The following is a 14,141-nucleotide window of genomic DNA, read 5'->3' as shown; positions in this document are numbered from 1 at the left end:
TCTAATACTGAGAAAAGTGGAGGAAAGAGGACAACCAGCAGCAATGCGTGACAATGAGTGCACTGTTGTAAGAACTGAAATACCAGGTTAGGGTTAGATTGTTATGGGGAAAAAATCTATGTATTTACTAGGAGATGAAAATGAATTGATGGTGCATAATTAATTAAAAAACAGAAGGCCACTGCAATACCACCACAAGTACTAGATTTATTTAATCCTGGAACTGAAGCAGAGGTGGTATTCAGCAAGTTCTGACCAGTTCTGGAGAACCAGTAGCTGAAATTTTGAGTAGTTTGGAGAACCAGCAAATACCACCTCTGATTGGCCCTGCCCCCATCTATTCTCTGCCTCCCAAGTCCCAGCTGATTGGCTGGGTCTTCTTTTGTTGCGCTGCACAGGAGAACGGAGCTGGAAAGCAGGTTAGTGGGGTAGGAAGGGAGTGGGATTTTACAGTATTCTTCCCCTGCCACGCCCATCAAGTCACGCCCATCAAGCCATGCCATGCCCACTAAGCCATGCCCACAGAACAGGTAGTAAACTATTTTGAATCCCACCACTGAGCTGAAGGCAACATACACAGTACCCCCTCTGTAATTTCTAGTATCACTCTATAAGGAAAATTGGAACTGATCCATAGTAACCTAATGAGCGTCCACGGCTGAGGGTAGAACTGAACCTATATGTTTCTGTTCCTAATGTAATATTTTAACCACTACACCACAGTAGTTTTCAATTTTCCTGTCAGTGAATTTCCTGTGGGGAAGCTACATTACTGGCAATAGGTCTGGATGTTCCAATTACTGTATACTGCTAACAGGGATCAAGCATTTAGACTCATTTACACATACTTTGAAACCACTTAATTGGCTTACAAATCCAAATTTAAACACTATGACTTTACAGATCTTCATTTCTTAGAATTTAGGTACGGTGAATGCTAGATTGTCTTCCTCTACATCAGGAGTGTCAAACTGGCGGCCCACAGGCTGGATGTGTCACGCACAGGCCATGCCCACCCCAGCTCCACAAAAAGTAAAAAGTCGTGATACGTTAGGTGATGGCAACATGACGCTGTGAATTCAACACCCATGTTATAATAATTTTTCTCATATGATGTGATTTATGCCTGCGGTTTTTTTTCCAGGTATCCCTTATTTTCAAAAGTAAGGTGAATAGTAAGAAAGGATTTTGAAGTGAGGACCCTTCTATGAACCTTAAAAAAAATATTCCTAGCTTTTTCTACATTGCTACATTTTGAAGTGAGTTATTCTTTTAAAATACTACTAGTTGAAAATTTTAGCCAGTATTTTATTTCTTTTCTTGTGTAATTCAATTCAGAAATCTAATTCATCACTGAAAGACAAAATTTAAATTCCTGAAAATAAAGATGGGACTAAATAATTTCTAGAATGTCAAAGGTTAATTGAGGCATTGATAATCTGGCTGGTTACTAAACTGAGTACTGTATAAGATGCCCACCTTATGAAATCACTCCCTCCTTGAATGCAGCCAGATTTTGATAGTAAACTATCAAAATAAATTAAGAAAGCAACCCCCCTCTTTATTATCAGTGCACTGAAGCCATGCTATTCAAAATATATTAACATTTCCTGGATATTTTATTTGTAACCTTTAGACCCTTACCATATTGCCAAACTGTATCCAGTGCACCTCATTTGCTGAGTTGATTCTGGATTGGAGAGTCTGCAGGGCATATGGGAAAGAACTCACTTGGAGGACAAGGAGATTGAAAGCTTCAAGGACTTCTCTGCAGTTTATCACTCTATCAGCAAGTCCTTGACTAGGCTCTCCATGAGACAGTGAGCTTGAGATAGCACTGGGAAGAGAGTCAAAAGATAACATGTCTAGTATACCAAAATAAAAAAGATTAAAACAGAAACCGCAAGATTCACTCAGTTCAAAAAGCAGCACGATCCATAGATTTCCCCACCCCTATAGTATAACCAACAAAAGTCACTTATATAAAAGCTATAGCCCTATTCCTGGTTAAATACTGGTACCAATGAAGGTTGCTCTCATCTCATAAAAAATATTTCCACACATTAAGAACAACAGAGAAGCAATTTTAGTAACACGTAAGTTCTCATTCTGGTAACCAAACCAAATGAAATAATTATAGTCGTAACTGCCTACTTCTCAACTAAAAAAAAACAACCAATTCAGCTTCACTTCAATGGTTTACCTTGTTAAATCCACATGGGCATTGTCATGTACAAGCACAAAAAGAGTATATGGATTCTGTTTCACTCGTCTCATGAAACTATCAAATTTGGTTTGAACCTCATTGTCAAGCTGCACAACATATTTTTCTGCTCTTTGGTAAGCTGTTCCACTTTCTTCAAGCCCCAAGTCTACAAGAACACCTAGAAGAAGAAATGATGGTTTTATTCAAAATTAATATTTTTAGTGTCAAAGCAGCATGTAAAAGTTATGGTTTCAATTATCAATCTGTATATGCCTATAAAATCCATGCTTTATCTGTATATATACAGTATCATACATAAATGTGCACCCATTGTTACAAGACCAAAAATATTGTAATTGTGGCATGTTGTGGCGTATTTACTCACTCTAATCACCTAGAAAAGAATAAGAAAAATCTTTGTGAACAAAAGATAAATGAGAATTAACTTTTACTTTTCTTACAGCCTCTTATCCCAAAGAGGCCATTCAACAACTTCAGAGAGTATTTTTTTCAAGCATGAAATCTTCTGTGTTAAATAGCCCTGTGGGTGTTTGCATTAATACTTTGTGTTAACACTTTGTAAAGCTTTAGAAAATTGCTTCACAGTGCAATGTAAGCAAAGCATCTCGTTCTAAACCAGGGGTCGCCAACCTTTTGGACCTCAGGGACCACCAAACTCATAATTTTAGATCCCAGGGACCACTAACTGGTTCTGTGGGTGTGGCCTAATTTGTGGGTGTGGCTTGGTGGTCACGTGACTGGCTGGGCATGGCTTGTATGTAAATATTGTATTTATATAAATATTGATTTTTTTATAAAAAAAGAGCAACTTTTACCCAAAATCAGGCAAAGCAGGCAGGCAGATTGAGTTGCTCACAGAATCACAGATTCATTCAGAGATCTATCTATCTGCCATTATCTAGCTCAGTCTGTCACATAAAATTTGCTTGCATGCAAACTCATAAAATTTGCTAGCCAACTCACAAAATTAACTCACAACACACCATGCATGTAAATATTGATTTTTTTTTATTAAAAAAGAGCAATTTTTACTCAAAATCAGGCAAAGCAGGCAGATTGAGTTGCTCACAGAATCATTCAGTGATCTATCTATCTGCCATCGGCTAGCTCAGTATCTCAAATTTGCTTGCCGTGAGTCTGCACTAAATTTGCTTGCAAGCAAACCTTCAGTCCTAAGGGAGGTTGGGCAGTGCTTAGCTAGAAAGCAAGAAATCCAACCATTTCCTGCTTCCTAGCTAATCTAAATCTCCCGGCACAGAAGAACAGATGATGGTCGGAAAAAGGAAAAATAGCAATTTAGCGGGTAAGGAGTGAGTGGGCAGGGAGGGTTCCTGCGGACCATGTGGGCGGCGCAGCCTTGTGTTTCTGTGCAGCCTGGATTAATTGCTTTGGGAGGGTGCTCTGGGGGTGAGATTTCTCTGCGGCCCACCAAAATTTTCTCACGGCCCACCAGTGGGCCATGGCCCACTGTTTGGCGACTGCTGTTCTAAACAACAAGAACAATGCTTACCCAACTGCTTCAGAAGGTGCTCAGTTTTCTTCATATGAGTCAGAAAGAGATGGTTTATTCAAGCTTTATTGAAACTATTTCAGTTGAGAGGTCTATGAAATTATAAATCATAAGAAAAAGTCCTAACAGGACTTTCAATGAACAGTCTTCTACATAGCTCTTCTATCTCCTCTTGGCAGGAAAAAATAGAATTCTGAAAAATAAGTTTCTGCTGGATTTAATAAGCTTTTTGGTTATTTACCTGATTGTCGAATCCGCTGGATGGTTTGTTGAACAAGGACCTCTGAACGAGGAATGACAACAATAAAATCTACTTTGTTGAAGTGGCCCAGATCCAGACTTTGGTTGCCACTATCTGCTATGGCACACACTTGTGACAAGAGCTTTCTGGCAACCGTGAGTTGTGGTTGATAAATCTGGAATGTTTCAGTATTCAAGTCTAGTATAAAGTAGAATCATCATTTATTTTCTGGTCCAGAAATTGGCACTGAAATCCACTGCTATATGTGACCCCCCAACCCAATGTCTCTTGTATTCTATAAGTCACTATTTTAAAACCAAAAATACATAACATTATAATATACCTTCTAAAATAAGCCTCGTAGAATTAACCCCTAAAACTTCTGATGTCATTCACATGTATCCATTTTGCATCATCATTCTGCTTAACATAGCTTTTTCCATCACATTGCAGCTCCTGGACATCAAAGAATGTCGGTCTCTCTTGTGACTTAGGGCAGCTCTACCTAATGTGGCACCTTCTTGATGTGAGCTTATTGTAGCTCCCAGAATTCTAAAATTTATGGAAAATTTTCTAGAAGTCATATTCCACACATATCTAGAACATGAGGACTAGAAAAGTCTGATCATTGTTTTTATCTCTGAAGTGAACTATGCCTAGGCCTTGCTATAAGAATATACTGTAAGAACTGGACTGGATCCCTCTTCTCCCTGAAAAGTTTATGGTTTGGAGAAGGAGAGGACAAATAAATACTGTAGTAGTGTAATATGACATATTGTAAAATTCATTAAATATATAGAGTATATAAATAACTTCAATTTTAAAACAATAGCCTAAATCTGTGCAACTACAGTACTAGCATGCTTAATATAACTTGGAGTTTAACAGAGATTCAGACATGGCAATGGACTAAGATCTTTTGTAGGCTAGGAGTTTCAATTTTAGAAGAGGCTCAAGATTTCCAAATGTAGTCTTACATACATACATACATACATACATACATACATAGTTTTCATATATATGTGTGTGTGTGTGTGTGTGTGTGTTTTCAAATATAACAGTTTTCATATATATATGAAAGTTTTCGTGGGTACTTACATGTATGGCATTCAGCTTTGTTCGGGTATTTTCCCACGTCATTCTAGTTGTGCTTTTAAAGTTGTAGCAACGTTGTGGCAGAATCTCATCTGCCATCATCAGGCTTCTGTATAGTGTTCATCTGTGACTCACAGATGCATATATATGTGTGTGCCATATATATGTGTGTGTGTGTGTGTGTGTGTGTGTGTGTGTGTGTGTGTATATATATGTATGAGAAAATAACATGTATGCTACTGATAGACTCATATAATATTTATTATTATACATAATAAATATTTGTGACATATTATTTACTTTTAGCATGTTCTTTTAGTTAAATTACTGCTAACGGCATAGTCTAATCCATAGACCAGGGTGTCAAACTCACAGCCCGTGGGCTGGATGCATCACATGCTGGCCCTGCCCCCACCTGGTTTAGCAAAGGGTAAAGAAGTCCCGATACATCATGTAACAACGCTGTGACAACGCGAGTTTGACACCCTTGCCATAGACCACTTCTGTAGAAATAAATTCCGTAAAGTCAAAATTATTATTTAATGAAAATTTAAAGCTGTCTCCTACACCATTTGCCAATAGGTTAAATATCATGCTATAATTTTAGGAAAAAATTCATTCTAACTGGAGAAAAATAGGTCAATATTGACATCCAAAATGCATACAAACAGATTTTCCTTTCCACTTTTGCATTCATCACCATATGATCTCCTTCCAAACTTGACAAAAACACCAGCAGTAGTTCCATGATTGCCGCATCTGGTTTCCAACTTTTCTGTGGTTTCACTGCTTCAGCAGGTGAAGCAAAATTATCTAGTTCTTATGTACAGACTAATGTTTGACATAAATTATTTCTTATGAGATAATCCTTACCCAGTACTTGAGTAGAAACCATGCTGGCTGCTTCTTGAGATGATACACACTCATTAACATCTCCGCTGAATGGAATGACAACATTATCTCCCCGTCTCTCTTGCATCATCTCTAATAACTTGTCCAACTCGTCACCTGGTAGAAAAGTCACTCATAGTATAAATATTTATCCGTCTCATTAAACATTTTGTAAGAAATGGTGTGAAGTCATGTAATACTTTAAATGTGAGGAACCAGAGCCTTTTATTCTTGGCTGTTTCATTCCTTCAAGGTATGAATCTGTGGATGTGGAGAAGTGTCAGAGTGGATTTGCTCAGGAGAGTTGTGTCAGCACTTTAAAGCCAGGTGTTTCAGTTAAAAGACCTGCAACTTTAAGGCAAGAATATCATTTGTGATGTGAAGTTTCACTCAGTCAATGTTGAAGCAATGTTTTGTTTTTATTACCATGGAAATGATCGGGTGACTTTAGGAGCCTCCTGCCATAGTCAATTTCCAAGAAAATACTGCAAACTGAATGCATTAGACTTTAGAATCAAAGGATTGAAAATAATATTGATTACCAGCGTTGTTTGAAAAGAACACATAAAATGTATTGCCTTCCAATTTTTCCTCTCCTGCCTAGGCAAAATACAGAAGCTTCTAACTTGGTAGAAGAGATAATTAAATTAATAACATGTGTACCAAATGATTCATTTGTATTAAACAGGAGGAGGAGCTCTTACAGCTTAAGATAACATTAAGAGGAAATATGATGCTTTAAGAATTGAGGAAAGTAAAATTGTTCTCTTCCTATTATCTCTTTTTCTTTATTTTTACACATCCTTCATAAAATCTGAAAGCTTTCTGAACCAATTTTATGGATCAAGATGACCATAATCTTTTAAAATGACAGCCTGTGATAATCAGCATTAAATTGTTCATTTCTGAGATGATTTTTTTTTATTTGTAAAAATGGCCACATCATTAATGGCAGCCTGTAAGATTCACTCACCTAAAGATGTGTTTTTGAAATGTGATGCCAGAAAACCAACTTTTCCTGTAATGAGCTCATAACTAATCTCCTTTAAAAACTCACTGGTGGTAAGCATGCTCTCTGCCAGAGCTCTGGACTGGTATTGACCTATGGAAAAAGTGAGAGGGTGGGGTGAGACAAGAAAAAAAAATACTTTGCTTGTGTGATTTTTACCTTCCTGTGTTTCTTTTAATACTCCCCAAACCTTCCTGTCAGAGGTGGTATTCAGCAGGTTCTGACCAGTTCTGGAGAACCGGTAGCAGAAATTTTGAGTAGTTCAGAGAACTGGCAAATGCCACCTCTGACTGGCCCCGCCCCCATCTATTCTCTGCCTCCTGAGTCCCAGCTGATTGGCTGGCTCTTCTTTTGTTGCCCTGCATAGGAGAATGGAGCTGGAAAGCAGGATAGTGGGGTGGGGAGGGAATGGGATTTTGCAGTAACCTTCCCCCAGGAGTGGGGAGGGAATGGAGATTTTATCCTTCCCCTGCCATGCCCACCAAGCCATGCCCACAGAACAGGTACCTAAAATTTTTTGAATCCCACCACTGCTTCCTGTGTTTCTTTTAATACACCCCAGAAAAGCCAACTTTAGCTTTATGTAAGGAAGACTCCTGTATATTTTTTATTTACCCAACCATATTGAAAATCTAAAATTTCTGGGTATATAAGCTTGTAAACTTTTTCTAACCTCTCATTATATAACAATGCTTTTTAAAAACTACTATTCCGGAAATCTATCAGTAGCTCACCTTCTAAAACAGAAAATATAACATTAATGAAAGGATTTATTGATGGAAACTCCACCTTCAGTCCCAACTACCCCAGATCTCATTCCACCAGCAAATGCTTTTTGCATTCTAATCTATCATTAAAATAAAAAATTGGTTTGTAGATTATTAATTCCCCACATCTCTAGGCCATATATCTGATTGAATTAAATTACAACTCCTATAAGTATTCATGTGTGGTGTTAATATTTAAAATCCTAATACATTCACTTAGAAACAAGTTTTATTTAACTATTACATTATCCGAGATTTCAAGGAGGCATAAATTAGAAGCCTGCCCCTAATTTTATCCTCCCCAAAATACATCTTGAGGTAGGATGACACAATATTACTGGTCCAAGGTCATCCAGTTGGCTCAGGGATTGAGCAGGACTTGAATCTCCCTGGTCTAAATCAAATAAATTAACCACACACTGGTATTTTTGAATAAACTACGGAAAGATTGTTAAACCATTTAACACTCTAAATCTGCAAAACAGTGATTGAAACATACAAATCTGTCTCTTTCTGTCACCATATTTGCTTTCTAACCTATATTAATAATAGCCAGTTTGGTCTAGTGGTTAAGGCCAGATTAGAAATCAGGAGATTGTGAACTCTCGTCCTATCTTAAGTATGAAAGCCAGCTGGGAGTCTTCAGACCCAGTCACTGTTTCTCAGCTCAATTCACCTCACAGCTTTGTTGTTATGGGAAAATAGGAAGGAGCATTAGGTATATTTTCCATCTTGATTTATTTTGAATTATTTTTGAAAAATAATAATGGTGGAATAAAAAATATCTAAACAAAAAAACTCCAAACGCACAGAAAGGGTACAAAAACTCTCGCAGCTCTTTAGCTGCATTTAATGCCATTTGACAAAGTCTGAATGTATGTAAAGCAAGCACCAAAATTAGCAACAGCTTACAAGCAAGTTCTTCTCCATCCAGTAGATTAGTATATTGTGCAAGTTACAGTGAAATCTACTTTCCTCCACACCAGACATCAGATTATCTTGCCTGAGGGGTTAACATCTGGTATATTATTTTCAAATTAAAATGAAATCTTGCTCACTTGAGTGTGTGTGTGTGTGTGTGTGTGTGTGTGTTGTGTTCTTTGGTTCTCTTTCTTACCATAGAAATTGAGCATACATTATTGCAGGAGAGAGGGCACTGTGACCATAACTACAGACTACCATTCTGGATATGAAATCAGCTGGCACACAAATGGCTGAATGGGCTGGAGAAATCATTTACTCCCTCCATTCTCAAAAGGTACCAATGTTCTTCCTACCCCCAACGAATGGGGGGTGGGGGGCGGAGAAACATGTTTCTAGAAATCTGTATGTACCCATTTTACATTTCTAAGGTAGTCAAGACTAACTTTTGTGGAAGGTTTTTGATGGTTAAAGTTAATGGTATAACCTGCATGCCAGGATACAGAATATTGTATGTTGTCTTCTGATTATTTAATGTGGTCTGTTTATGGTTTTTGTTTGGAGTTGGTATTATAAGCAGGTTATTTAAAAGTAGATTTCAGTAAGCCTTCTATTTATCTCTCTGACTGGGATCCAACAATAACACAGAAACTGTATGTTTAAAGCATGCTGAGACACCAAATATTTGTATTACATTTCAGCAAAAATGTAGTTAAGATATTGTATAAAAAATACCTACCTAAAACTACCACACAGAACTCACTTCCTCTGATCTTCGAGGTGCAGATAGCAACCACATAATCTGGCACCCTCTGTTGGTGCTTCATTTCAGTCAGTGACTGCAGTGTTTCAGAAATGCCTTCAGCCAAGGAATTCTGAGTAACCACCACATGTACCATGTCTTGGGAAACACTAGCAATTAACTTGGCAAGCCATGGAAGTTGAGCTGGTGACAAGGAGATGCTTGGCACATTCATTTGTAAGGACTGTTCCCTTGAAGTAAATTCCTGCATAGCTTTCAGCATGATCTGTTCAAATTCTTCCCTGAGAGGTATCTTATCAGGACCTGCAATGTCATTAAATAGGGAATCAAAACATATCATAAGCACCGCTTCCACCAACTTAATTTGTTCTGTTACTAGGTCAGAATCCTACCAAAATAATCTACTCAAAGTAGAAAGTTTCCCCATTTAAAAACAACAGCATCTCACTATGAATAGATTTAACTATTATCATACTAGAAAATTCAAGAAATAAGAACTGTTTGGCAGAGATTAAGGTGCTAGGCACAGAATAAGATGTCAACGGGTCACTTGGCTTGTCTCTTACAATGGTTTCCTCACTCTCTTCTTGGCAGCCATCTTTTTGGCAGTAGGCTACTGTTCCGACCTCAGTGGCATTCTAGAGCCTGCACTATAATGGAGTGATAATGACTATCTGCATAAATTCTTGGGAGAAGATTGGAACAAAAGATTATTCTATTTCTACCATTTCAATAATTTTATCATAGTGTGTTTTTAGGGTGATACCCAGTGAAGAAGAAGCCAGCAGTTGCCTTAAAAAACAATCCACTAGGCTGCCTCCAATCTTGTGTTAGTACACTAAAAGAGACAGAGATGGCAGAAATTCTATGTATCATCATATACAGAAGTATAACAAGAATGCGTATAAATCTGCATGGTCTATTTAAAAATACTGTAGGGCTAATAGGTCTATTTAAAAAACTTCTAATGGATTTCATCTGATTTAGGAGTTATTTAGAAATGCAAGAGAACAGAAAATTTCCCTGATACTTCAGTTTGCTCAGTGTCAAGAAAATCTCCAACTACTTATAAAATTCACCTTTTAACCAATCTAGGACCAGAGGTTTTCCATTTTTAATATTATCAGTTGCTTATATAGATTAATTGATCCTGCTCTATTATATTTAAGCCATAAATTCTTAATTCCTAAATATCCTAAACTTGTGCCATTTCCCGCAAATCAATATTTGCCCCCAAAATAAATTATTCAAATAAATATATTCATGACAATACTTTTTGTATAAATCCAATTTGATTCTAAGTACATTTAGAGAAACCAATGTTATGGTTTTGTTATCAAAGTTAATTTAAAATATCTCTTTTTGAATCTCTTCTACTGTGAAATCAACATTAGCTTTAAGTAAGATGCAATTGCTTCGGCTTATTACAGAAATTTTTATTCCAAAATATTTGTCTTTTCTTCCCAATATATATGTTACTTATAAAAAAGTACAGATAGAGAAATTTAAATACTTACCAGTTCTATTTCTTTCCATTTTATTTCCTAGCATTTAGAAAAACTATCCTATGCTATTCACCTGTTGACCAGTTACACTTCTCTGTTCCTACCTTTTTTACAAAGTAAACTCATTAACAATGAAACTTTGGTAAAGGCCCCCTCGCAAGTCATTTCTGGCTCTAGGGGTGGTGCTCATCTCCATTACAAAGCTGAAGAGCCAACACTTTCCAAAGACATCTCTGTGGTCATGTGGTTGGCATGACTGAACACCGAAGGCTCACGGAACGCTGTTACCTTCCAACCAAAGTGGTCCCTATTTTTCTACTTGCATTTTTACATGCTTTCAAACTGCTAGGTTGGCAGAAGCTGGAACGAGTAATGGGAGCTCACTCGGTTACGCGGTACTAGGGATTCAAACCACCGCATAGCCAACCTTTCTGATTGACAAGCTTAGTGTCTTAGCCATTGAGCTACCACGTCCCCAATGAAACTTTATTCCAAGTCAATTCATTTGCATTAAATCTGAGAAATCTTCAAAAAAATGATTTTTTTTTGCCTTTCCCCACTCTCTCATTTTCTCCCTCCATTCACCTCCCCTCCTCACTAACTACTTCCCAACCCATTTAGACCATATATGAAAGCAGTTCACAAAAGTACTAATTAAACCCTCTAATTTAAAAATCTGACTTTTTCCCCCAGGCCTTCCCTTAGAATAGTTGGGTAGACTCCTTTAAACTGTGCAGAATGTGAAAGAATGGTTTATTCTTGCCTGAGACACCTGTTCTTTTATATACTATTATTGTTTACTAACATTATAAAGCTACCAGTGTTGTTCTGGAGTTAAGTGACAGAGAAATTAAATTAAATTAATTAAAATTAAATACTGTAGACAATCTAGTTGAGATGTAGTTTCTCTATTTCCAGATCCTCTTATTCTTATAATAACTTGTTTACAATTCTCCAATTTCTATATTTGATCTTATTTCCCAACTAATATGAAAAATATTAAACATCTTACAACAATTATGTCTCTATTCTTGAAACATAGGAATCTTCTTTATGGACAAAATGACATTAACTAGAAACAAAACTCCCATTTTACGTTATTTGTATCCTGCTATTATTATTTTTACAAATAACTGAAGGCAGTGAACATATCCAACACACCTTTCTCTTCCTGTTTTCCTCACAACAACAATCCTATGAGTGAGTTGAGCTAAGAGAGAATGACAGGTCCAAGGTCTCCCAGCTGGCTTTCAAGGCTAATACCATATTTTGCTTTTTGATCATTCTTCCATCAAAGGCTGACAACTTTTCTTCTTTGTAACATGGTTGAACTAATATCTTGAAAACATAATGTTTTATCTCTGTTCCAATTTATGTCTTCCAGCCCACAAATGTTTTGCTAAGTTCTGTCTCTCACCAGAGCATTTAAAAATCTTAGTATTATAGCCTTTCCACATGTTTATCAGAAAATGTTATGTCTGATAGCTTCCCATTAAGCTTGCAATGAAATATAACAGTTTTTCTACATTTTCTCTGAGACTCAAATTATTTCTTCTATTCTGATCCTGAGTAAGAGAAAAATCCAAATAATGTCTGTAATTTTTTCAATATCAATATTTATTTTTGGTACAAACTTCATATGCTTTGCCAGCAATTTGGGCAATTTCTACAACTTGAGAAGACAATTCTTTTAGCTGTTCATTAACTTGTTCAAACATAACTGCCAGGTTTTGTCAGATTGCATAAGCTAACCTAACCCCTTACATCTTTAGTTTTTAGTTGAGTTCTTAAAATAGATTTCCCAATGAGACAATTAGAAAGCTTCATCCTGAACATGCTCAATTTTCCTTATATTTATAAAACCAACCTCCCCCACCATGTCTTTTTTTTTACTATAGTGAAGTGTCACTTCAGCCACTTCGGGATCAACTATGTAAGCCTTAATTCCTCTTTTTTGGAATGACCTTTCTTTGACACCTTTTTATTACTAGTCATGACAGTTAGCCAGATATTTATTTAAAAAATGAATACAAAAGTTATTTTAAAAGGTGGTTGAAAAGAGACCAATGTATCATCTTTTCTGGTGGTTAGCGATACCCTCCTCAATTTTCTCACCGTTGGTTCTAATATTTAAAAAATCCTGAGCACACACTTAGTTTTATCCCACCAATGTTAGCAGATACTAAGCACTGCTGTAGTGTTTGGACATGTTGCATTATTACAGAAACTTGTTAAAATGAGTGTGGTTCTTATTTTGATCAGAGATGTTCTTAAGTTAGTTTTTTCACTTTGCCCCAACCAGCTACTTGCATCAGGAGATAATGGCTCATGCAAGAAATAGCTGAGGGTTTGCCAAAGAAATGTTTCCATTGTCAAAAGCACATAAAATAGGCACTGAGCATTGATTGGCACAGAAAATCAAAGGAGTAAGGATAACTTTTTAAATTAAAAATAAAACTATTTTTAAAAAAGGGAGACCCTAGACTAGTAGAAAATTACAGACTAATCTCATTGTGTTGCATCACCTGTAAAGTCATGGAATCAATTATAAACCAATCCATCGCCCTACACTTAGAAACAACCAATCTACTTTCTAACAAGGAGTTTGGTTTCAGGAAAATTTTTTTCCTGTAATCTGTGAATCCTGCACTGCAGAAACATTTGGACCAGGGTAAAGCAATAGACGCAATTTACATAGACTTCTGCAAAGCCTTTGATTCAGTGGTGCACAACAAACTACTGCTGAAACTTAGTTCTTATGGCATCTCCGGACCTCTGCACAAGTGGATAGCCACATTCTTGTCAAACAGGCAACAAATGGTCAAAATAGGGAAGGCCCTATCAAATCAAGCACCAGTTAATAGCAGTGTCCCCCAAGGCAGAATTTTAGGCCCACACTCTTTCTGCTTTACATCAATGACTTATGTGACATTAAAAGCAGCTGTATTCCCTTCGCTGATGATGTAAAATTATTTAACACCGCCGACAATGCTGCTGCCCTGCAAAGTGATCTTGGCTATGTGTCAGAATGGTCAAGCATTTGGCAACTCCAAATTTCAAGTAGCAAATGCTAGTTGGCAAAAAAAAAAAAATCAGAACACCAAATACAGGTTAGGCGGAAACAATCTTGTAGACGACCCTCATTGTGTCATTGTATTTCTTGAGAAAAGTACTCCACTCCTCCACTCACAATAGAATTCCCTATGCCTCCA

The 14,141-nt window shown here is 36.9% G+C and overlaps 1 protein-coding gene across 9 annotated transcripts in view; it reads right to left on the bottom strand.

The window, feature by feature from the left end:
• Positions 1-14,141, bottom strand: part of GREB1L (GREB1 like retinoic acid receptor coactivator) — a 149,556-nt gene that overhangs the window by 31,642 nt on the left and 103,773 nt on the right. For all 9 annotated transcript variants that reach the window (XM_026699327.2, XM_087931152.1, XM_087931150.1 and 6 more), the window contains 6 exons: positions 9,401-9,727; positions 6,938-7,066; positions 5,947-6,081; positions 3,979-4,176; positions 2,204-2,384; positions 1,645-1,837 (listed from right to left, as the gene is read on the bottom strand). In XM_026699327.2, coding sequence (XP_026555112.2) covers positions 1,645-1,837; positions 2,204-2,384; positions 3,979-4,176; positions 5,947-6,081; positions 6,938-7,066; positions 9,401-9,727 — 1,163 coding nt within the window. The remainder of the gene's footprint in view (positions 1-1,644; positions 1,838-2,203; positions 2,385-3,978; positions 4,177-5,946; positions 6,082-6,937; positions 7,067-9,400; positions 9,728-14,141) is intronic.

The sequence above is a fragment of the Pseudonaja textilis genome, chromosome 3 (genome assembly GCF_049901715.1).
Source record: "Pseudonaja textilis isolate UNSWEBS1 chromosome 3, rPseTex1.2, whole genome shotgun sequence".
Taxonomy (NCBI): domain Eukaryota; kingdom Metazoa; phylum Chordata; class Lepidosauria; order Squamata; family Elapidae; genus Pseudonaja; species Pseudonaja textilis.
The sequence above is the reverse complement of the archived record's forward strand: the minus strand, read 5'-3'. Positions and strand labels throughout refer to the sequence as shown.